Source organism: Dysidea avara, chromosome 3, assembly GCF_963678975.1.
Source record: "Dysidea avara chromosome 3, odDysAvar1.4, whole genome shotgun sequence".
Taxonomy (NCBI): domain Eukaryota; kingdom Metazoa; phylum Porifera; class Demospongiae; order Dictyoceratida; family Dysideidae; genus Dysidea; species Dysidea avara.
In genome coordinates this window covers 1511792-1536536 of record NC_089274.1, presented here as the reverse complement: position 1 = coordinate 1536536, position 24745 = coordinate 1511792, and the positions used below count along the sequence as shown (strand labels likewise).

Below are 24745 nucleotides of genomic sequence, written 5' to 3'. Positions count from 1 at the left end.
TAGTGTACACAAAATACACACACAACGGAACAGCTCAATACAATTGGATGATCACCTTCTTCAGCCTCGCCTTCAGCCATTTCCTGCACCGTAGCTTATAGCCCCACTGAAACAAGATTCAACCAACGCTTGGAAATGCAAGAACACGCCCGGTAGTCTCGCCCTCTGGTCCCAGAACAACCTGCGCTTATTAAAGTGACGTCATAAGCTAATTGCGCGCTTGCGCACGAGTAGTATGATATCAATAATCTGGCGGCGCCCGCCCATAGAGGATTAATGTGGCGGGCGCCTCCAGACTAAGTATGATTGGGAACCTGTACCTAAGTGAAAGCATGATCTCTATAATCCCTCCCTATGTTGTATGCTCCTCCTGTTGCATAAAAATTACTATTAAACTTGACAAGCATAAACAATTAAATTTACGCTGCTAGCTATACTTAAAGTTATAAAAACTATATACAAGCGGAAAATTTTCTGGCTAAAATTTTCACATTTGACAAATTAATGCTTTCAGAAAGAAATTGGCAAAATCATTATCCAAAACTGGTCTATATCAAATACTAAGACATACTTAGTGTCAACATAGCAAATAGCTACCCATTTCCATGTCCACCAATTAATGTGAAATGTGCACTGTCACAGAAATATACTATGAATGATCAAATTTGAAGACAATACAGCATAAACAATTATAGGTCCGGCACATGATAAGTGAAGCAGCTCAAGAAGTTACAGTATAATATGACCAAACATGTGTGTGTCTTTACTTGCTTAAATTTCCAACTGCTATCCTCCATGGTATTGCGCCACTGACACAGCATAATATTATGACATTAGCATCAGCAGTGATTTACACCTAAAATAGCTAGTACATAAAGGAACATACTTCTGCATATGCCGGGTTAAGTACTTAAGTTGTATGCCAACAAATTATGACACAAAACAGTTAATAGTTACAAATCTACACTTGGTAAGTGTACATATAACCAACATCTGTACTAGTATAGTGTATCAAATAATTCAATACATATTACGAACTCTTGACAATATAGAACAAACACAAATTACACCATATAAAAATATAATACTATAAGTGTCTGCATATAGTCAATGGTGTGTGTGACAACAAGTGTGTGGGTGTGTCATATGTGGGGTGTACAAGGGTGGAGGAAGGTATGGAGTATAAGTTGGTAACAAAAATGGGTATGCCATTGGAGCCATTGGCAAGCAAGTCATAGGAGTCATCCATGGTTGCTGAATACGAGGACTTGCATGGTGGTGTCTATAACTATGATGACGCTTGTGATGACGATGCTTGCGATGGTGCTTATGTTGATGATGTTTACGATTGTGTCTTTTAGATTGTATAATTACTGTTTCAGTTGGTGGCTGCACATCATTCAGAATATAGTCATTACCGTCAATGTCATCATCACTGTCATCATTCACACTAACTTGGAAAGAAGTACGTTTTGTTGTCACCAATTTTCCTTTAATCACAGTTTTACAGTTTTGAGTGCTAACGTCAATCTGTGGTATGTTCTGTAGTAAAATGTCCACGGGGTACTTACTGCAGTCATTTAACACAACTCGATGTACCCGTGTAATTTCCACTGCTTCATTTTCATCTACAGGAAAGTGAAAATTGTAAATATCAGTGGCCAAAAATATTACTGCAGTCTTATTTACCTTCGTTATCACTATTGTAGTATTCTTCAATGTCCTTCATGAGAAATTCTGGACCATCATCTTTAATGTTCATAAACTATAACAAGCAATATAAATATGCAGCCATTTAATTCCTACTTCAGTCTTATAGCTAGTCAGCCATAGGGCACTAGTAAAGTCAAGAATTCATAATAAAATAAGTAAGGGAGAGTGTCAGACAAAATCACTGCATAACTTAGAGGGCATCTATACTTGGTAGAACAAAGGATTTATTTACCCTATCAACAGCACTCGATCTACACTAATAAACAGTTCTCAAAAATCCTTATTTTTGCAGTAAGTTTACTGTACAGGCTGCATTGGCAGTTAGAATAATGCCTTCAGGATGACCCCAAACACAATAAGTTACTATGGAGTTTGTATTTAGGCCGTTGCTATTATTCCGGCAGTCATGTGAATGAACAAGTTGATGTTGTGCTACATCTAAAAACCAGGCGCCATGCAGCTAGCTAACTCATCTGGAATTAACCATAGATAGTATATGCTACTATCAATTAGCCAAATATGTATTACTATTTTACAATAGGGTAGTTTTGGGTTGTGCAATAATATTATTAGCTAATTCTCGAATTTTGTAATTCATAAAATTTTCGTAATTTGGTCAATTATGTTGCTATGCACTGCTAAGGAAGCGCTTGTTAAACAAACCACTTTAACCAACATATTAAGCACAGAAGTATCTTCTAAACTGTTTTATAGTTTGACTATCGTGTTTTTTCCCCAACAAATTCTCTCGACAAAGCCTCAAAGCTGCTCTTCATTTTCGTTCGCGTACGTAAGGGCTTTCAACTCAAAGCGACAATAGGCTATTCCTGGTAGTGTACGAGGCCTGCACCGTTGTTTTTCAGTTGTTAAACGCCTGAAAGCCTCAAAGGAAGGTAGTTTACAAAGTCTGAGGAAAGTCGCCACACCCGTATTTCAGTCTGCCGAAAAGAAACCACCTCAAGGCAAAGTTCACCTGTGCAGAAGTTTAATACAGACTTCAGTTCGCTTTACTTCTCACGTAAAAGCTGCTTTTACCATTATTTAACGATTTTGGTCACGTGGGTGCGTACGGACAAACATAAGTAGATAGGTAGATAGATATACACACACACTTTTACGAAAACAATTTCAGTAAACCAGGTGCGCCCACAACTGGACTTTGGCCAGCTGTGGGCGCGTGCCTGGAAAAAAAAAACTTAGACAAAAAAAAGGGTCTTCAAATGAAAAGATAAAAAAGGGTCCTCAAATGGAAAAAAAAAAACCTTGAGCAAGAATCAAACCTGGGACCTACAGTGCTTGAGCCCAGAGTCTTAACCATTGTGTTACGTGGCTCACAGCTACCTACCTCCTTCTACCTATGTCTCCGAGTGGAGTAACTTCTATATATATATTGAAAGTGAAGAAGAAACCAAAGCTAAACGCGACCCTACCCCTAACACTACTTTCCGTGTCCCGTAAAGTTGAATGCTCAGGGCAACCTACTAGATGCGTCCCCTAAAGTCAAATGTTCGGGACAACCTACTATAGTACGTTCACGTTGAGCTGAATCCTCAAAAACATTTAATAACTCATGGATGCAATTACACATGATTTTGAAATTTGGCTCATTTGTAGTACTGCTTGATCCGCTAAAAATATTTTGAAATCTTTTTGTTCAAATGCTTGACATAATATTTACGGCCAATCAAAGTTTTCACAATACATTTCCTATGGGGAAGCCATATAAGTACTGTGCCCATTGCAGCCCTTTACCGAACTTGTAATAGAGTCAAACCGTACATGTCTGTTGTTGACACCTTTGCTGTTACCAATAATCATCTGGTTGGCTGAAATGTTAACTCTGTTGAGAAAAAATCCACTTTTAATTTTTAGCTGTTTTTCAGGATTCAGCTCAACGTGAACATACTATAGACGTGTGCCCTAAAGTCGAATACTCAGGGCGACCAACTAGACATGTGCCATAAAATTGAATACAGTGGAATCTCTCTTAACAAACTCCCCAAATTAAGGACACAATAGAAAAAACCTCCATAATAAGGACAAAAATTTTGGTCACAACAGGTCTGGTTAATACATTTTTTCCCTCTGAAGGAGGAAAACCTCTATATTACAGCAAAAAATGGCCAAAAATTCTGGATCCCAAAATGTCCGTAATAGAGAGGTTTCACTGTACTCAGGGCATAGCATACAACTACTGTGCTTGATAGTGAGAAATCTAGCAGACTGCTGGAACAATAACCCGACAAAATATTTCTAGCTGCCGGAACAATAGCAACATCATTTTATTTAATTTCTGCTTGCCAATTAATTCACCACTACCTATATGCAATGCTCTTGAATGGAGTACGGGAGATACATTGCTCAGACTAGTACACTGACACCCAGTGTAGTGCATGGATGTCAGTGCAGTGAGAAAAAACTGGCCTGGACAGCAATGGCTAACCCTCCAGCCAGTATTCATTTTAAATGTGAGAAATATGGCGCACAAACATAGTATGTAAAACACAACATCTATGGGACTATGGTTGATCAGCTAGGTTTAGAGAAATTAAAGTATAGGAGGAAGCGTCCCACCCTAGGTCTTAGTAGGCCCGCTTACACTCTCACCTTCTTGCAAATCCTCTCCCAGTCATTTTTCAGACGCTTACTGCACTCCAAATGTGAAGACAACAAGGATTCCTTCACGCTGTCATCTTCCATTACCTTGTCCATTACTCACCGTAACTAAGGAGTCTAAATAACGCACACCTCGGATCAATGTGCCTTCGTGGACAGACCAATGGATGAGCTACTGGTCTCAACGTTTTTGTGACCGACTGTACTATTATGCAAGTTAAATGCTAGGATATAGTGGTTTCTCTCAATCAAACCATAGTAGGATCTTCAGTTAATTGGCAGTACTTTGATGTTGACTGAGAGATATCCTGACCCAATAATGCTACATTATAGAAATTCACAAGTGGTGAAGAATTTAATGTACATAGAGTCAATGTAAAGATAACAACACTGGCTACCAGACCAAATGATGAGATGCATATAGCAGTCAGCTCAGAAACATGACCACAAGCAGGGCCATAAAAGTGGATATGGCAAGAAGGTAGTTAATTACAATAAGCACACATAGTCACCTATTTATTAAGACAGGCTTAAATAAAACTAGATCCTAAATGAAGGCCAGCTACCTTAATACAAGGTCTTAAATAGAACAAGGCTTACTAATTTGGTCCCATTTAGTTGCAGGGGGTTGTTCCATTTAGTTATCATGTGATGTCCATAAGATATATAGTATACAAGTCTTGCCTATTTATCCGAAATTAGAGTATTTCAATTGAATGTGTATATTTTTAGAATATTTGGGTTGAACGTACATAAATGAATGGCATGTCTTGTTTTCTACAGCAAAACTAGCTGATGGCATGGTCACTATGCTCTGTCATTTAAGGGAATGGCAGTGTGTCCTAATCAAGTGTGGTCACAATGTGATTGTTTTACAAGTACAGCTAGAGGTATCTACTCCCTCTTACAGTAACGTAAGTGCTTCAAATAGTTTTGTGGCATCTATTCTAAGGAGAGTGTCAATATGGAACATTCATGCCTCAGTATGGTTTGCTTGCATAAGGAAGAAGACAACCATGTAATTGAAAATAAAAGTAAAGGCGAAGCGTGAAGGCAGACACATACTTGTCGGAGCCAGAAAAAACTTGTTGTTGTGGCAAGAAATGTGTAGTATTGTGTACTGCTTCATTTGGCCTTTAGCCTTGTGACTGTGGTCAGGGTTAGTGATTCAATGTTTGGCCTTCTCTTAAGTGTTTTCTTGTTCTAAAGCTTAATCTGATGCTAGACTCTTCCTTAGAGATGCATTTTGTTTTGTATGATATGTTTTTAACAACCGTATTTTGGTGGATGGGGGAACCCTACTAAACAGTACTACTGTACTGTTTGATTATTTGGATAAGTAAAAAGCCGAAATTGTATAGCTTACTTGGAGATTGAGATACTCTAATAAAGCAGCCACAGCCACACGTGTATATCATAGCTATGCTATAACATCATTTCTGCAGCAGCCAAGATTTCAGTTATACTTGCAGCATGCTCCTCTAAGTAGTGTAGTGCATGCTCAGCGCTCTGTGACATATGAAGCCATTGTAGTAGCTTACATAATGATCAAGAGTTCACACTCTTGTAATGATGGATTGGCTAATTAAGTAGATAAGTGCTACACCTGTTGCAGAGGAACATGTCACAAAGCATAGCTAAGTCAAGTTACTTGTGAAGTCCTATAGCCTAAGAATTTGATGTCTTGGCAGTACAAACACTAGCAGTGTCAATTCTGTGATGTCATGTCTGATATATAGCAGTTACAGTGGAAATGCTGTCATGCATGTTGGACAGGTAGGTAGCTCATAGTATGCAAATGCAGTCTTATATTTCCTACCTGCAGACTCCCCTAGCATATGCAGCTTCACGTGCAGGTGTGTGCTTTGCACACTCACCTGCATGTCAACTTTACACACTTGAAACCCACTTTGCAAATCTCTAGACTTGCAACCGAGAGAAGAACAATGGCCAAAATTACTACAAACTGTCAGGCCTACATACAGCACAGCACAATGATGACACCTATCGTTGACCACACAACTAATACCTGCTGTAAATATTGTGATTTTACCATAATGAAGCATTCGTGCATACCACATTTACACACTATTGTGCAAAACTGTACTGTGTATACTGAGATGGTGTTGGCAATGTAAAACTATTTTCTGAATTTGAGATTTAAAAAGTAACGACGTTTATGGATTTTAGTGTTTTAGTTGGAGAGAAACATTTGTCAAAAGTCTACTTTACTGACAAATATTCAAAAAATTTACCATTGTTCTATCACTTATTTACAGTGGATGTACATGTTCCAATAATCTATATATATAAAGCTGAAAAGCCGTCTGTCCGTCCGTCCATCCACATTCCGATGGCGTCCAACGAGTTTCTCGCCAGCCAATGCACGTATCAAAGCATTTTTTGTGCCAAAGTAAGTGCTCATCATCTAAGAATTACATTGCTTTTAAATGAAGCTTCTAACAACCGTCGTTTGTCATTTACAGCGCGAGTAGTGCAAGGGTGCAACAAAAATTTGCTAGAATTCTTTCTGTAAACTGCATGCAAACCGCAAGTAAACACCTATTCCATTCAACTTAAGCATGCCTTTATAAACAACTTTTAAAGACTCTGTAACCACAAGTGACATTTAGTCCAAGTGGTAGAGCGTTAGGCTGGAAACTGATGCTACATGTAACTATAGCCTGCACAATAGGACAGGTACTACAAACCGTCCACATTGTTCACACCTATGTGTTATAAGCATACACATTACTACATTAGTTTAGCTACTGCAATTGTGCAGGTTCAGGGGTACCTACGTGCTTCCCCATGATTTTGGCAAGATGTTGGTATTAAAAATGTTACCACCATGCATGCTGCAGGGCATGAATGGCACTGATGTTTAATGTTTGGTTGTCATTATAAAGTGATCCCTGCACATAGGGCAGGTATCAATGCTAGTCTCTAATGTTACGAACACACACTCCATTCAATGTATTCAATATGTGTACATGGTTACAGTAATCCTCCCCAATCAGGTGTCTGTCTAGGGTAGAAGGTCGCAGCGTACCACTTTGTAACAGTGATGAGTTGTTTAGCTTGATTTGTTGGTAGCTACCAATGCTTACTGTACTTGCTACAAGAAGGATAATAGTGACTATGTTACAAACTGTGTGATGGAATTGATGTTGTCTGAGTCAAGGACTTGTAGTAGGAGACAAGACTCATCTGATAAAACGTGAGAATGGATGAAGCCCACAAGAGCCCTTTATATCCAATATATCACCACCCCAATTACTTAGAGTAACAAATAATGCGAAAAGATTAAGCAAAAAAACAATACTCACATCCACTTGTTACATGCATATTGCACATATATAAAACACACACACACACACGCACAAAGATACACAACCAACAAAACTACTAGTTTGCTAGTTTTTTTTATATTTTCAAAGTGGAAACTTTGAAATCCCTCTAAATCTGCCACATACTGCTTCCTCTGATGAATACATGCAGTGAAGCCTGTCAGGTCACTGTGTATTGTGTAGTCATTTGTCTGCTGTACAGCCAGAAATTTTCAAGCATGAAACTTTTGTAAAACTGTACATGTGATTTATTTTTTAAATTCACAAAGATGAGTACATAACTTCAAACTTTCACAATTATATTTTCGCCATTATTTAATTACTCATGCAATTTATGAAAGTTTCGTCCCTTGAGAATTTCCAGCTATGTGGTAAACCAGCCATTGTTGAAGCCAAAATGCGTCATTTATATAATATATACAAAGTAAGCTAGTTACTGTACCTGCTTTAATTTATAACTTAAAGGTGACTATAATAGACTGTTAACTATATCTCTTGTGTCTTACGCATTATGTTCTTACATCAATCCAATACTTGTAAGGTACAATTGCTGCTCCAGAACGTGAATGAATGTTTGTGGGATAACCTGCACAGCCGTAAAATGTTAACTACTTTAGACTATGGTGCTGTCAGTACGACAAGAGAATTGTGTACTTTCTTTGGACAATGAGACATCATTTTGATCTTAAACATGTATTTAGCATAGTGTACACACATTGCTGTAAGTTTTCCTTGATAGTGGATTTCATAAAATAATATAATGATTTCTGATGCAAGTGATACAATAAAGATCCAGGACTGGGTCATGAAATTATACATCATGTGATCACATAGTTAAATTACATTTAATCTATTGCTCTAGGTGGTGGCCATGTGTACACGTTTTTGTTGTCTAGCTCGGTAAATGTCATTTTGTGGTATAGATTGGTTTTTGTCGTCATCTTTCCCATCCTGGTCTTGTGCCGCTGTCCTCTTCTTACCAGCAGTTGTGCTGGACACTGCAGAATGGTCTGGAAAACAACATTTCTTACTAAATTAGTAAGGATGTTAGGAATTTGAGAAGCTACATACTCTCGCCATATCAACAAAGTGCCTGAATGTTCAGGTGTGTAAACTATCGGATGTTCTATTAGCATATCAACAAGCTACACCAATTGGCCAGTGTACATGGAACAGGTTTAGTTGTGTAGGAGTCTCACAGATTGAAACTTGAGGACTATGACTTGTAGAACAAATACCTTGTGAATGAAACACACTTCTCAACCTTCCTTTGTACTAGTAACAAACTCTCAACCTGTAGTTGTACTTGTTGTCTCTACTATCTATTTATGAAATCTAAATATTTGTATCATATGGGTTAGTATGCAGCTTCTCATAAATCCCTTATAAGGACAAGTACGTACCAGTAGAAGATGACTGTTTCAGATCAACCTTCTCTAGTAATGTTAACAACTCATCCACTTGTACAAATGGTCCCTATAGCATGGATAATGTGTATTAAATGGAATACAGTGAACAACCCTCAGTTGAGGGAAAATTTTGGTGCAAGTATGTACATAACTGAATAGTTGTTATGAAGCCACTGGAAAGAGATCACAACTTTACTTCTTAAAGACCAACCATGGGCCATGAAGATCTTTGTGATTATAAAAACCCGAGGTGGTATTTTCTAAGATGTTTTACAGTGATAGCTCAGGTGATCATGACTTAGGTACTCCAATAGAACAATCAACTGACACAATGGGACAGCTCAACTACTCTAATAGAGTAATCATTTTGGTGTAAATTAATTCCTCTGTAAGAATTATACAGTTGATTAAAGAACTACGTCTTTTCCTATCCAACCACAATCCAGTAAGAGATTTTAAATTTTACAAACAGATGTTTTAAAGAGACCACACACACACAATCAATATACCTTGTAACAATCTGGGGGAGGAATTTGCAGTAACATGGTAGCACAAGCAGTTGGTAGAGGGAACGTTCCACCAGGAACAGCATTCATCCCCACACCTAGTTGGTTACACAAGTCACTTCTCCTCGGAGCTACACCACTCACCCTTGGCAGCACTGGGTTTGTATGGCATCATTTGATTGAGGTCAGGACGAGCTAATAACCAGTCACGTCCACTGGAGCCTTGTTGGTCACTGTACAGGCCAACTGAACCACTCTTGTCCTTCACCTACAGATGGAGGTGGGTTATATATCCTGCACAACATCAGGGACACTTACAGGATAACCCATTGATAACAGTTCTGTGTTGGAGCATGGGAACAGGTCAAGGTACCTGAATCGATCCACTAGTAACACTGTTGAGTTACCTTTTAATTCCTGTAGAGAAAATAGCACTACATAGGTCAGGTGCTTATAATCACCTTGGAACTACATTAAATGAGACAAACTACCTACACAAGGATAGACAAGTCAACCATACAATATCTTATGGGATGACACAGTGTCCATAGTCAATCACTCATAACACTTATAGCAACTCACATCTTTCATTGCTACACCTCGGCGCTTCTCCACTTTAATCAGCCCAGTCAGATCACCTACACTTGATTCAAAGTCCATAAACTTTTCCCATATCTCCTGTGTACTCTCCACTGGCATAGAGGAGAGGACACGTTCATACAACACTCTAGTGTTGTTATCATCTACATCATAATGTTGCCATGACAATAGGAACTGTCCACCAATAGACACACCCACCAGTTTGATGCATCAAGTAGTCCAGATAAGCTAGTACATAACCTGGTTCATCTCCATGTTTCTGTGGTGTATGATACAGTCATTAATCATAAGATCATTATATATACTCACTGAATAAACAGACATTATCCTTCCCACAGAAATAATACTAAGAGAGGTTACATATAAAATTTCTGCGAGTCTTTATTTACACTGGCCTAGAATTTGAAGTGTAAATAAACTGTAACCATTTCAAAAAACTTATGATTAACTACTATCCCACAGGGACCACCCACCAGCCTGTATAGCAGGTAGTCCAGGTCAGGTGGTCACTTGATTCATATACAACTCACTCACTGGCTTACCTTCATTCCTAGTTCAAATATTTTAAAGGTGATATTCTTGTCCTGTAAACACAGGAAGAGGTTCACACTACCTACACAACAACTACTACTTACCCGACTACAGTAATACTCCATCAATGCTGCTGCAACATAAACCTGCACAGGGTGTAGAGCCACGCCCACACAACATATGAGCTCTGCCTACCTGCCACCCACACCTGGGATCCTCCCTTGCTCTTTTGAATACACTACGAGCTGTCTTGATGCCACCAGTGCGTCTAGCACTCTTCATGAATTGAATATAGACCTATTGGAGAGTATGGAGTAGTGTAGTGTAGCAAGATGAGACATGTATACCAGTGTACAATCAATTTCTTCTACTTTCAGTAATGATTCATAGATGCCTGTGACTGCTTCACTGTTGCCGTGCCACTATGGGATAGAAGCAGTTAATCAACCAGCGTGATGAAATCTGTAGTGCTTACTTCTTCAAAATCAGCAAAAGAAAAGTTGATCAACAAATTTCCTTTCATTACATTTGTGATAGCTGTGCTGTACATTTCCCTGGCATCTTCCTCAAACTGCTTAGCTAAGGTGTTGTCCTATATACAAGCATGTACCAACCCTAGCAATGTTGTGAACTAATAACTTACTCCTCTATCATTAGCAGATTTGCTGGCGTTCTCTAAATAGGACACTGCTTCATACCAGATATCAGGGTGATGACCATATACTAGTAGACACTGTTTGTACCCAAACATGACTAATATACTTCTATAACAACTGTACATTGGGGAACACATCAATTAATACCTTTCTTTGCTAATAGTGTTTTGTCTTCTGTTCTAGTCGGGTTACTTTTTTCCCACGTTAAATATCTCTTCCATAATTGTAACTAGAATTGCGAAGAGTGATGTGACATGTGTGTGCTATATTAATCACCTGTGTGTGTTCCTGTGTGGTCCCCATAGGGGGTATAGCTGGGGATAGTTTGTTCAGCTGCCGGCTGAACGAATCATATTCTTTACTGCATCTTTTCATAGTAGCATACTGACGGAGGTACTCATCAGCTAATTTTTTAGCTAGTACTTCATCTACTTCCTTGAAGCAAATGACGTAAGGAAGAGAATTCATTCAATTACTTACTTGTTCAAATATGTTGTACTCTTTCCAGACTTGCTCAATACTAATCAGTGGTACACCTAATGCCCTCTAGAGCAAAGAACAAATGCAGTTTTATTCACGTTGTAAGCTCCTGCTACCTGGAAGATCTTCCTAACTGCAGTCACCTTCTGGGTCTCTGCATAAGTACCTTGGACCTCTCTGAATATGGTGTAATTGTTAAAGGATGGTGAAGAGTATTTATAAATACCTACCCTGATTTCACGAAACTACAATACTCTAACCAAATACCACCAGAGCACGGATCAAAGCCAATATGATCCAGAGCAAACTCATAGGCTTGAACCAGTTTCTCCCTGATGATCAGAGGGGTGATGCTAGACCCTATCAGTTACCACCACAACACACCTGTAACCATCCTGTGCCCTCTTTGTGTCCTTGATGTAGCCTATATAACATCTCCACAGATCAAGAGAAAGAACGTTGAGCAGACATCTTTGAAACAGCTAGCCGAAAAGAAGAGGCGTATTTCATTAGCATCGTTGCTTGAAAGAAGTAATTTACAACTGCAAGGAGTGCAATGGATGTCAAACTTCCTTTTACTACAGCCACTGCCTCATGCATACAATCATGCAAGTTTATTACTACTGAATACATTAGCTTGCGATATGCAGTTAACTACAGTACCATTTTAAAATGTACCTACCTAATACTTATATACTGTATAGCATGTCATAGCTGGGAAATCTTAGGAAAAAGATAGTCCATTAATACTATAAAAAGTAGGTATGTCTCTAGACTGCTTTGAAAGTTTGTGATCATTCACAATCTTCCTCTTTTATCGGTGTAAACCCATTACATTTACAAAGAAAACCATCCAGCAAGTTTTGCATCAATTCCACTCCTGCAAGTTGTAATTCACCACGTCTTGTGGGGCTGGGACAAAGGTTCCACTTCAAAGACTTTAAAATGCTGTTTTATCTTTCCAGGATTAGTAAGAATGGATAGTAATAAGTTGAAAGCTACTCACTTCCTTGAAGCACTGTCATTGATACAAATTCAGTCCCAGCAGTACTAGGGACTGTACTACAGCAGCAACAACAATCAGCAAGACCACGTATACCAACGAATAATTGCTGATATGATGCATGCTTCGACAGCTTTGATACAAGAAGCTTTGGAAAGTAAACCTTGTCCCACCCTTAGTGTGTCATAACTAAGTAGCTGCCGCAGCTGCTTACCTGTTCTACTTCTTCATAATTCTGTTGTCTCATCTGTTGGTGAAACGTGAAGAACAAAGTACTAAGTATTTGCCACGTACGTACATAACAAACTACCCCATCACCCAGCATGCTAGCTTACAACCATGCAACCGACTAACTTGAAAATTACGGCATGTAGAAAAATAGCGGGCGATATTAAAATAATAGTAACAAGAGCATGCTCTGACTGCCCAATACCATTATACACTAATACAATACTTTCATGCTCAACGACCTCTTGTTCAATATATATTCTCCAAAACCTCCCACATGTTGGAAATCTTTCTACCAGTTTCTCAAACAGCATCCGTCCTCTTATCAAAGCACTAGTCTGCAAGTAGCCATAATAATAAAATGTTGTGGTCTGTATTCATCCTACCTGAGCTTCCTTTATCAGTGTCTCCCAAGAGTCCAAGTCATATGGCTTGTTCTTTAGCTTCAGTTCGGCGAGTTGCCCTTGATCCGTCAACGACCACGGTCCAGTTGTGAGCCCCTTTTCTTTAGTCTATACCACACGTAACAGCGATAACGGAATCAATTGTGACTGGCTGCGGTATGGTACATCGATACTCACGTTCATCTTTGAATAATGCAAACCCACAATCGAACAATTCAGAATTACACGTGCTACAAGTAACGATAAATATCGCATCAAACTAACGTATAACACCACACAATACCACTTACTAACTATGGCGCTACTTCTTGGCGTATTAAGGGTGATAAATTGACCGTAACCGTCACTGCATCAATTCCGCCTTCCGCGCAATCGAACCAAGTGCGCAGGCGCCAAATATTATGAAAAATGGCGGATATCACGGAGACGCTAGAATTACCAGCTGAAGGTATGTGACTGACTACTGCAGTGTCAACATACACGGCAGACATTATTAATGTGACAATGAGATATAAGTTGTAGTATTGTAATTTACGAGTGTTAGGCAGGCGGGCTAGGAGAGTGACTTGGTACGTACGGTACAACCCACTTTTGACGAGATAATAGCGTTACACTGAGTATAATTGAAATGTTAGTATTGTAATGCATAGGTAACACTTGTATAAACGAGCTGAAATATTGCTACTGTGTCTACAATGTGTCTCACCTGCACAGACAACACTTTGAAGATTGCACAAGCGCTGGCTAATCTCAAGCAAGGTTAACGAGCACACTAGCTATTATTTATATTGTTTAGAATATTGTGTTTATTAGATTCAGCTACTAGGAAGAGACAAGGTGCTCAAACTAGAAGTGCTACAAAGGCCTCATCTGCTTCTTTCCATGAATCACCCAATAGAACGCCATTGGTATGTATAGTGTGTGTGAGCATGCTAGATTTATACCGTGTATGTTATCTGGTGTGTAGACACGTAAACGTTCCAGAAAGAAATTGGACTTCTCTGATGACTCCCTTAGTAGACTTGATGCCAGTACTGCAAGCACAGAAGAAGATGATGAAGTATGTTGAGCAGAGAATGTTTACCAGTCATGTTTTTGGTGAATGAAAATGACAGCTAAGCATATAAATAATGGTATTGCCCACCATTGGATATTTTGCAGCCAAATTTTCCTTTAAGCAAAATTTACCCATCTACTTTGCATTCCCATGTAGGATGCTTTGTCATTGAGCAACAATAAGATCATAAGATTGTCTGCAGAGTCACCAGTCAAGAAGCCTGACCCCGGTGTACTGGTAAGGTTATCAGAGACTATTAGTTGTATTATTGTGTCTATAGCATGTAGTCAGTGAGCGTCTTAGACACATATTACAGTTGCCCAAGGCCCGCCAGTGGTGCTTCTATGAATGGTTCTACTCTGATATTGACAAGTGAGTTAGCTTATTGGCTGAGTAGGTATTACACGTGTGCTGATAGACCTCTGTTTGAAGGAGATAATGATTTTAGGAGATGTCTGAAAGAATTGTTTCCTGCCCTTAAGGTATGTGTTTGAATGTGTGCAAGTACTTTTATCAGGTGCACCAAAGTTATGCAAAATTGTATGTTAAGTGTAGTAAATATCATAACAGCCACCTCTTTAACAGTACATGGCCCACAGATTGAGCCACACTTGGGGTTGTCTTTTATGCCAGGTCATTAGTTTTTAGATTCGTGCAATGGTTAACTCATCGTACAGGATTTTGTGTGAATCCTCCAGTAAAAACATATATAGTAGATCCCAAAGGTATACCGTATAAGAAATTTTGGAGAGCAGAATATTTGGCGTTTGCTTAATAAATTTGCATTTGGCGAGACTTTAAATTTTGATGAAATGCATGCCTAGTAAAGTGGAGTCCCATGTGGTAGCAAATTGTTTAGCTATAGTTTACAGAGATGTATAGACGCTTACTTCGTTGCCTATGTACTGGAGAGACTCTTCATGCGAAACAGAGTTTGGAGATTTATTCAATCCATAGCCAGTGCAGTAGCCTTCTGAAAAGGAAACAAAGTGATTGGGAACATCTCCATGCAAGATCTTTGGTGCGTGTATCTTTGCTTCCTTCTGGCATAAGAGTAGGACCTTAACCTGTGATATTGCAGACAATCGTAGAATTGCCGGTTTGATTAACCACAGGCTGAGGTTCAGTGCATCAATAGCAAAAGTATTTATGGCTATCTATCTCACTAGCTATTACTTAATTTTGACAGAACTCTACTTCTCCTTCAATATCATGAGCTTGTTATATACAGTGCCTTGCTAGTTTTGCTCTTAATCTCATGTCTGTTCAATCAGTTAAAATATTATAAACACTAATAAAATATGGTGAGATTGTAAGTGTCCACCAAATCAGCAATTTTAATTCCACACCAAAATTTCTGCTCATATGGCATATACTTATTTTAATTATTAAGACCACCTCATTATAGTGACCATGTCAACTAGGTATCAAACATTGCTATGGGTGTACTAAATGCTCTTATCAAGTCTTTAAATTCCGCATTTAACAAAAAAAGAATGTGAACATTGTCTATCAAAGGCCAATATTGGTTTTTATGCATGTCTCTGTAGTAACCCGTCTTGCTGTTACTTGGTAACTATAAACACTAGACAGATTATACTACCTCCACATTACTCTGTAGTCTCACTATGAAATTCCTGATAAATGATACCAATGCATTTGACAAACTTGTCCTCCATAAATGCATGTAGGGTATTACACTCCTCAATGATCATCCATCATTGGTTTGCAATATCACACTCTTGCTGAAATAGATGCAATCATGATCCTCATGTGCTGCTAAAGCCAGTGATATACAATAGATCATAAAGCATCCCACCAGAATTGTTGCTAGATTTAGAAGACATCTGCTGTTCATCACTTTGTATCAAATGTACCCTTTAGTGTTCTGTACAAATGTTTACATGCTAATTGTACTGTAGTTAGCACTCTTTCATTTCATGTATAATATTAACTCATTGTAGAATAACAAATAGGCTAACACCTTGTCTATAAGAAAGATTTTTCATTCGAAGTTTTGACTATCCATTAAATATGGCTTTTGGAATTCAAAAGGTTAAGACCACCTCTTTAAAGTGACCATGTCAAGTTGGTGTACCTCATAACATCATAAATCAGGAAGTCACTGAATATGTTCATCTGTTCACATGACATTCCCATCATTTTGTTAAAATTTAGTGCTGAGCGATAATATCAATAGTTCGATACTCGCGATCAAAAAATCATTATCGTGATATGATAATTACAGCTTACTATCGCGATATTGCTGTAACCTTACTAGAAACATTGTTACCAAGTTTATTTAACTGTTTTGTAACTCTTTAGGTTTGCTTATTTGTGAAATGTTCGGTTGCAAGGCTATAACAAGCTGTGCATATTTATTGGCTGCCCAAGCAATTTGTCGATCGCTTCGCGAAGGGTCTAGAGTTCCACTAAAAATGCTGCTTGAGAGGTTGGCTTAGCTGTTTTATAACTACTTGGCTTGCTTTATCATGGAAAAGTTTGGCTGCAAGGCTGTAACAAAAATTGTAGAAATAGTGGCTGCCCACGCAATCAATTATCTAATTGATGCACTTTCAAGAAAACCAAGCAAATTATAATGTTAATTACTCTTAGCATGCATTGAATACTAAAACTTGACTGAAGATCATTCAAATTGTAATTATCGTGATATTATCGTATCGTGAATAGTACTTCAATATCTATTGTGATAGTGAATTTTCTACTAGCTATTGCTCAGCACTATTAAAATTAATGACAAAAATTCAGCAAATGATTATTAGAAGCATAATGATGTCAGTAATCTGGATTATCTTGTTTGTTTGTTTAAACAGAAATGGTTGCTATGTCTGTACCTGACTAGCTAAATCAGAAAACTAGCAACTCTGTTGGATCTGCCTAATCTTAAGACTGGCATAAAGTGATGCCTTCCTAGCCAAGGTAGTGGGAAAATCCTCTGATTGAATGTTCAAGTGTGGTGGAGTTAACCTAGTATGCCTCAACCAAATTCTCTCAGGTGGCAATATCAATTCTGTTCATTGAGTTGTTAACTTTTCAGTGATCATGTAACACTCACAGAATATACTTCAGTTGTTATAGCAGGCCTGTATATAGCGTTCCTGGAGGCCAGACAGTTAAAGGTTTAACTTTCTAGATTTATAGAATAGGTCTGAAGTAGTGTTAGTATAGTTGCTTGTTGTCTTGTATGAAGCAAAGAGATGATAGTACTAGTGTTTGCTCATGGTGGCTGTTCTACCATCGTCTGAAGAACGAAAGAAGTGGCCACGTGCTGTTAAGTGCATGCATGAAGACCAGTTTTGCTGAAAACTTGTAGAAAGCAACCCTGGAAGATTTCACTGTAAGAAAACATTGTAGAGTAGTAACAGAGACTGATTCAACTTTACTTGTTTCATGCTGTTACACATGTAATGCCCATTTAGCCAATTTAGCCATTTTTACGTGTTTAATAACAACCTTGTGGTTAACAATATGTAAACAACAACATGCCAGCAGAGTTCCTTAGTTCATAGTAAACAATTCGATGTATAGATTATATATATTACTACCTATACAGCGTAGGACTAGTTAACTTATATGGGTGTGACTGTTCGAGGCACACTACTTTTAAAAACACACGGCAATGTTGACATTGAGACCAAAATGTATTCTACGTGCGTAGTTATATCACTTGGTACCATATTGATTTGAGCCTGTGACGACAAATAGGTTAATGTCAATGCAGTCAACAACAAAATTTTGATAGTAAATTTCCTATTTATCATAATAAAAGCACCTCATTGTAGTGAGTAGATAGCTAAGGTGTATTTTGTGACCTCATTAATAAGACCACCTTGTTATAGTGACCATGTCAAGTAAGTCCCAAACATAGCTAAGGTGTACTACCTCATGGTAGTGACCATGTTGAGGCCACCCCTTTATGATAACCATGTTAAGCAGGTCCAAAACATCTATTTCATGGCATTTCTAACATGACCACCTTGGTATGGAGGCCATATTTTTTGTTGTTGCCAAATTTGTGGTCATATTAGGTATTGTCATATTACATGACCCATACCTTGTTGATGTTGTTGTTGTTATATGCCATACAGACCACACAACTGACCAGAGTACAATGGAGATACATTCGTCGGTTATTGGGGAAGCCTCGAAGGTTTGTTGTGGTATTTCTCTAGTGTCTCTCCCATTCCACTCCACCCTCAGGTGTTCTGCATCATTTTTTGCTCAAGAGAGAGCAGAACTGGAAGCCAAACGAAAGAAGATAAGAGAAATACAAAAAGGACTTGTGACCAATTTTGATGAATACCGAGACCTACCCAATGATATTCCACAAACACTAGTAATAGGGACAGCAGTCACTGGTATGTTAGTACTAGCTATGATCCATTGTATCACTATTTTTACAGCAAGGCTGCCGGACCATGGTACTACCCAGTTCTTTACAGGCAAAGTAGAGGCAGTGGACCTTACATCACATCAATATTTAGTAGCATTTGATCGACCAGGTATACAGTCTTGTTGAGCTGTAATATCTCCTACTTCATTCTGTCACTATACAGGCTTAGGGAAGCATGCTGTCCCAGATACTGAGATTCAAGTAAGGAATTTGTGTAGGTATATGTGTAGCCTACCTTGTACATCACAGAGTGCTGTTGTGCAAGACACATTATCTATTAGAGAATTAGAAGAGCAGATTAATAATTGGGGTCAGATGGCAGCTACCTCATCAGCTAATAAGTGAGCCTGCCCTATTCATTATAAAATGATTGTTAAGTATTATGGTAATAGTGTGTGCAGTCCTGTTCCTGTTATGTCCATTAGGAATATTGGATCTGATAAAGTAGTAAGCTAATAAATGCTTTGAAAATGTGTTATATTTTGTTACACAGCTTGACCCATTATTATCACAATCACCAGCAAGGTATGTCATAGTGATAAATGTGGTCAAGTGGTATATTAGTGTTTCTCATTAGGTTTAGACTACAAGATTCCTCTATTGCATCTTCATCATCTTGTATGTTATAACTAGTATCATTAAATAATTCATTATAATCATCTGTTTTCAGCTTCTCAGTTTGCATCTGGCTATCTTGGAGGGTTTCCTATAGAATTTTTAAACCAAGTGGTGTGTACATGTGTGTGTCACTGTGTGTAGTGTGTCACAGTATGTAATGTGTACATGTGTGTGTCACGGTCTGTGGTGTTTATACACAAACTTTACAGGCTCAGACATCAAAAATTCTAAATGTCAAAAAAGAGGCAGTTAAATCACTTAGGGAGTTGAATACTTTAGGAGAAAAGAAGGTAACATATTGTAGTTTGGAGAACATGGAATGAATTCTATTAATATCTTGACAGAAAGCTCACGGGCAAAAAGAAGATTTTGGATTCTTTTGTAACTACGCTACCAAAATTTTAGAGTTAGAACAAATAAACACTCAACTTAGCAAGCGAATGGAACTCACCAAGGCTCATTGTATTGAGGTACACATCTGTATGTGTGTACTAACAAGAATTGATAATGTGTACTGAGGAAGGTGTCCCATATACTGTGTAGAAGGACGTATAGTGGAACCTCTCTTAACAAACTCCCCGAATTAACAACACAATAGAAAAAACCTCCATAAGAAGAACAAACATTTTGGTCCCAACAGGTCTGGTTAATACATTTTTTACCTCTGAAAGAAACCTCTATATTTCAGCAAAAAGTAGCCAAAAATTCTGGCTCCCAAAATGTCCATAATGATGTAACAACAAACCCTTGCAGTTTGTGACATTTGAGAAAGCGTAAAATGCACGGCACTGTCTCACACAATGCTCGTAATCATGAATGCCTCATCAAGGAATGCTTATATATATATATATATGCCATTTGGCTAAAGCCATAGCACACTTGTAGTTTCTCTGCTCCAGTTATGGGCATGACATACAATTTATTTATTAATAGTGTTGTGCTTACATCAATACAAGTAACTTTGCAGTTCCTGGGTATTAAGCAACTCTGTCCCCATTCCCATTCCACAGCTTGGGTATGGTGAAGACATGATCCACCCTAGTTTAGACATGACCACCACTTGTAATGAGAAGGCGATGGCTATCACTCTAGCAGAGAACAAAAGGTTCATGAACAAGGGAAGGTGTGTGTGTGAATGATAATACAGATCTGTTTGTAACGTGTATCTGCAATAGGCTAGTAGACTCTGTTCCCTTGATAGAACTAGTATCACGTCTTTCTTCATTGTTACTACATGTGGAGGTGAGTATCATCTGGATGTGTTCATGTGAAATAAACTTTTGCATTTTGTGGGCTGAATAATATCCCAAAAGGCTAATTTGTGATGGTTCTGTTGAAAAGGTTGACAAACCAAAATTCATGTAAAATGCTCAATTTACAAAAGTTTTCATTCTGTATATTTATAGCTTTTAATTTATAACAGACTGCAGCAAGTCAAGCTAGCTTGCCTGAAGAGTTCTCATTAGAGACATCACTTCAGAACATCCACTCTTCACTGCACGAGTCTAATGAACAGTAAGATAGCTATTGGTCATTCAAACTTATAATTTGTGTTTTGCAGGTTTTTTCAAGACAAAATAGAAGTACCATTAGCATTAATTTCATCAGACTTAAACCCTTCGGGTGCCTTGCATGCATTCATCAAAACCCAAAACACATCTAGTAGACAAAATCCGCCTTAATCTATAACAATTATTTATAAATCCTTTTTGTATTTCATGTATTGTTTATGGATGAAATGAATTATCTGTAAGTTATATCTCTTGTCTCGTTTGTCTCTCTTCCAACTCCTGATGTCTGGCTAGGGCTTCCTGCATCTTCAGCATTTCTTGTGCCTACATAATATTAGTTAATTATGCAAAGGCAAGGAACATATCGTACGTCTTTTTGCATCTTCTCCAACTTTTCCAAGGTGACAGATTTCAGTGGTAAAATCTTGGGCTTACACAGAGCCTGTTAAATGGAAGTTAGTAGTGGTAATACTTATTTAAAATCACCCACTAGTTGCGGCTTGTGCTCCGAGTACAGTAATCCAAACTTGGGAACTACCTCACGAAGCTTTGGTATCTTTTCTTTCTGTGAGTGTGCATTAATTAGAAATACTGTGAGTGGTTTATTGTTGACTAGTTCGCTACATTACAGCTAGAACACGGTACTCACGGTTGGCATGATATCGTCTAAACCTTGACCAATCGGACCTCGAATAAGACAACCATTCAAAAACGCGGTAATTCCCCCAACCTGTTTGCGCGTGCGCTAACCGCTAGTAGTTGGCTGCAGCGGAAATGTCGGAGAAGAACTTCATTAAAGTTTCGATCTACTCTGTGGACTCACACCGCATACCTGTCGGTACTGTAGCTTATGATTGGCCCGATGACGATGATGGCGATCAGCTGACGTTAAAAGATTTTGAAGATACCGTGAAGACATTACTCCCCAACGGTTATTCTTTCCGGTATGTCACTGAAGATGGACACCCCGTCACTAAAGATGAGCTGATAAATACGTTGAAGCCAGCTGATATCGCAGAGGATGGAGTGTTATATGTAGCAAGACAACACCCATTGCTGGGGGTCGTTATGCTTCCAGATGAGATCAGCTTGGGGATAATCAGCGTGTCTTTGGTCTCCAGACTCAGTGAGGTCCGTGATGTTATCCAGAAACAAATAGCACACAGTGAACTCCAACCTGCAATCGAGTTGGATGGCTACTTTTTCATGTGCGGCAGCTTGAAATGCCCTGTTAGTTCATCACAAGAAGCTAACTTCACTCTACTTGATATTGTTGACAATGATCGGATTTACATCGCTCTTAAATCAATGTTAGAATTACCCAGCTCATCAGAAGCTATATCATCCATCATAGCTAAAAAAACATCTGTTCCAGAGGCAATGGCACAAAAGAAGATTTACTTAAGTTATGTGAGTGAAGAGACCAGCACACATGTGTCAGCTTTACAGCTTGCACTAAAGAAGCTTGGCTTCAAAGTCTACACTGATGATCAATCGCAAGACACTAGTGAGGTATCTTCTAGTAGTGAGTCACCTGAACAGGATTACACCAACAAATACCTTCAGAAAGCTGCTGTGTTTGTTCCCATAGTTACCAGTCGATATGGTGAGACCAGTGTGACAAACCTTGAGGTAAAACATGCCGATAGTCTGGGGAAGTTTATTATTCCACTCAACCTCAATCCTCACTGGCCCCCAAACTGTCTAGCCATACAGTTTGCCAGTGTCCAGTATATACAGTGGGAGGTAAAGGGATCTGTGGAGAAGTCGGCTTCTAAAATGGCGGCAGGAATAGCTGAGGTGATGGAAATGAACCTGGAATCCATGGCTCCTAAACCTGCTAAGCTTTCACAAAAGAGAACCAGTGCTTCTCAGATAGAAACCAAACCACTTGTTGTTACTATTTGCCATTCAACACAAGCATCATTCCATAGTTACGTAAAGGAACACCTGGAGAAGAACAACTATTCTGTGTGGTCTAGTCTAGAGCTTGAAGCTAAGGGAACTGTCAGTGCTAACGGTGCTGTCTTTCAAAAGAAAGTTAGGGATTGTAGCGTGGTCGTGTGTATCATATCAAAGGATTTCTGTAGTGATGTAACTTGTGAGCAGTTGGTTTATTTCTCCCAACATCGGAAGAAGATGGTACCTGTTATGTACGAGGATGTTGAGATGCCATACTGGGTGTCCATGTTGGTGGGAACAGAGGAATTTATTGATGGTCGGGGTCAAACCTTTGATGAAATACTACTCAAACGAGTTAAGCAAGCTTTCAACCCAGACAGTATTGGTGCTGGCAAACGAGAAGAGAGGGAGCTGAAACGTTTACAGCAGGAGTTGCATTCTCAACTACCTGATGGGAATTGTGTGTACATTTCAGGAGGCAGCCAATTTTACAGTCCAAATGGTGAAACAATTTGTAAACTCCTTGGAAAAGAGTTGGCTAGACGAAAGTCAGTTGTTCTTGTAACTGGTGGACTTTTTGGTATAGAAGACAGAGTGGCTAAGAGTTTTTACGACAAGCGTAAGAAGCTTGGCTTACCCCTCAACCTCTTTCATGCCGTAGCTGTGAAGGACCCAGCTGATAAGTCTCGACAGACCAGACAAAGAGCTGATGGTACAATGGAACCAGTTCCATATGGTGAAACGATCTTCTTGGGTAATTCAGTACGGCAAACTAGTACTGCCACCACACGTATCATGAACATTTGCATTCTTATTGAAGGTGGCCCAACAGCTGCATACGAAGTGCAGCAATTCGCATGGAATGGAGCAATTGTTGTCCCAGTTAAAAGCACAAGTGGAGCAGCTGGGGGAAAGTTCCACGTCCCTAGTAGCATATTCCAATGTCCTCCTGGAGTGAGTGAGTCTGTCTGGTCTGTTCTTGGTGATGAGTCAGCAACAGTAGCTGATATCGTAGACAGCTTGATCCATATTGTGGAAGTGTGTTTCAAGAATGTTGTTAGCAAAAAAGAACCAACCAAAAAGAAGTAATTTTTTGTATTTTAGTTTTGCAATAATCTGTGTTTTTATATAATATCTATATTAATTTTATACCACAATGTGTGATATGACATTAATCATTGATCAGGCCAAGCTATAATTTTTAGAAAATCAAGATTTTGGTACTAGGAACCAAGCTGATGTTTGTGTAAACAGAATGTGCTCAGTTGTCAGGTTAAAACTGGATACAAGAAACCCTTTAACTACGCATATATTTCAAGGTGGGGCAACTATGTGGTGAAATGTTTAAACTACTCAATCTGGATTCATCTACATACATTGAGGGTAAACTTGATTAATTAATTGATTATTCTTTGATTTTTCTAACATTGTATTAACTTTCACATGGACAACCCTCTGGTATGTGTTAGATAAGTGATTATTAAAAAAAAAATTCTGTATCTACATGGTATCTGAAACATTATAATACTTAATTGATTGTATCACCTTTAAATAATTACTATGATTAAACCGTATAGCAATCTCTGATTACTATAGGTTTTGGGGGTTAACTTTATCCTTGCAATATTTAGGCCTCTAATACATATTGGGATTGTTTGCAAAATTGTGGAAAATTATTTTTAGTAACATTGCTCAACCTCAAAGCATTGATTGCCACTCCAACGGTAGCTAAATATGAAAATGTAAG

General features: G+C 38.5%; 4 protein-coding genes and 1 long non-coding RNA gene across 6 annotated transcripts; 2 read left to right on the top strand and 3 right to left on the bottom strand.

Annotated features, from left to right (window-relative positions):
- Positions 1–930: 930 nt before the first annotated feature.
- On the bottom strand, positions 931–4529 carry LOC136248789 (uncharacterized). Its single transcript, XM_066040593.1, has 3 exons — positions 4321–4529; positions 1690–1765; positions 931–1628 (listed from the first exon to the last, which is right to left on the bottom strand). Exons 1-3 carry the CDS (start codon positions 4423–4425, stop codon positions 1108–1110), a joined length of 702 nt encoding a protein of 233 aa, XP_065896665.1. The 5' UTR covers positions 4426–4529; the 3' UTR covers positions 931–1107.
- Positions 4422–6500, top strand: LOC136248790 (uncharacterized). Its single transcript, XR_010697826.1, has 3 exons — positions 4422–4810; positions 5113–6105; positions 6155–6500. It is a non-coding gene; the product is annotated as an uncharacterized lncRNA (long non-coding RNA).
- Positions 6501–8422: 1922 nt separating this feature from the next.
- LOC136248786 (cleavage stimulation factor subunit 3-like) lies at positions 8423–13905 on the bottom strand. Its single transcript, XM_066040589.1, has 24 exons — positions 13787–13905; positions 13674–13726; positions 13479–13604; positions 13335–13430; positions 13079–13111; positions 12246–12343; positions 12092–12193; positions 11978–12038; positions 11862–11927; positions 11658–11816; positions 11529–11610; positions 11369–11478; positions 11201–11317; positions 11073–11147; positions 10921–11022; positions 10830–10871; positions 10737–10778; positions 10393–10453; positions 10177–10337; positions 9913–10011; positions 9739–9862; positions 9598–9692; positions 9083–9155; positions 8423–8689 (listed from the first exon to the last, which is right to left on the bottom strand). Exons 2-24 carry the CDS (start codon positions 13677–13679, stop codon positions 8538–8540), a joined length of 2082 nt encoding a protein of 693 aa, XP_065896661.1. The 5' UTR covers positions 13680–13726; positions 13787–13905; the 3' UTR covers positions 8423–8537.
- Positions 13844–21342, top strand: LOC136248787 (protein lin-9 homolog). 2 transcript variants are annotated; one of them, XM_066040591.1, is made up of 22 exons: positions 13844–13944; positions 14211–14255; positions 14310–14404; positions 14464–14556; positions 14710–14790; positions 14834–14925; positions 14972–15035; positions 18663–18724; positions 18775–18932; positions 18978–19076; positions 19131–19168; positions 19217–19308; positions 19360–19411; positions 19461–19492; positions 19545–19585; positions 19638–19696; positions 19795–19875; positions 19930–20055; positions 20596–20708; positions 20761–20827; positions 21009–21100; positions 21147–21342. In XM_066040591.1, the coding sequence occupies exons 1-22, from the start codon at positions 13905–13907 to the stop codon at positions 21265–21267; spliced, it is 1743 nt and encodes a 580-aa protein (XP_065896663.1). In that variant the 5' UTR covers positions 13844–13904; the 3' UTR covers positions 21268–21342. The 2 variants fall into 2 exon arrangements, with proteins under 2 accessions (XP_065896663.1, XP_065896662.1); XM_066040590.1 differs by having other exon boundaries at positions 19360–19414.
- LOC136248788 (BBSome-interacting protein 1-like) lies at positions 21264–21878 on the bottom strand. The gene is made up of 4 exons (XM_066040592.1): positions 21746–21878; positions 21587–21661; positions 21467–21538; positions 21264–21420 (listed from the first exon to the last, which is right to left on the bottom strand). The coding sequence occupies exons 1-4, from the start codon at positions 21752–21754 to the stop codon at positions 21340–21342; spliced, it is 237 nt and encodes a 78-aa protein (XP_065896664.1). The 5' UTR covers positions 21755–21878; the 3' UTR covers positions 21264–21339.
- Between the last annotated feature and the right edge of the window lie 2867 nt (positions 21879–24745).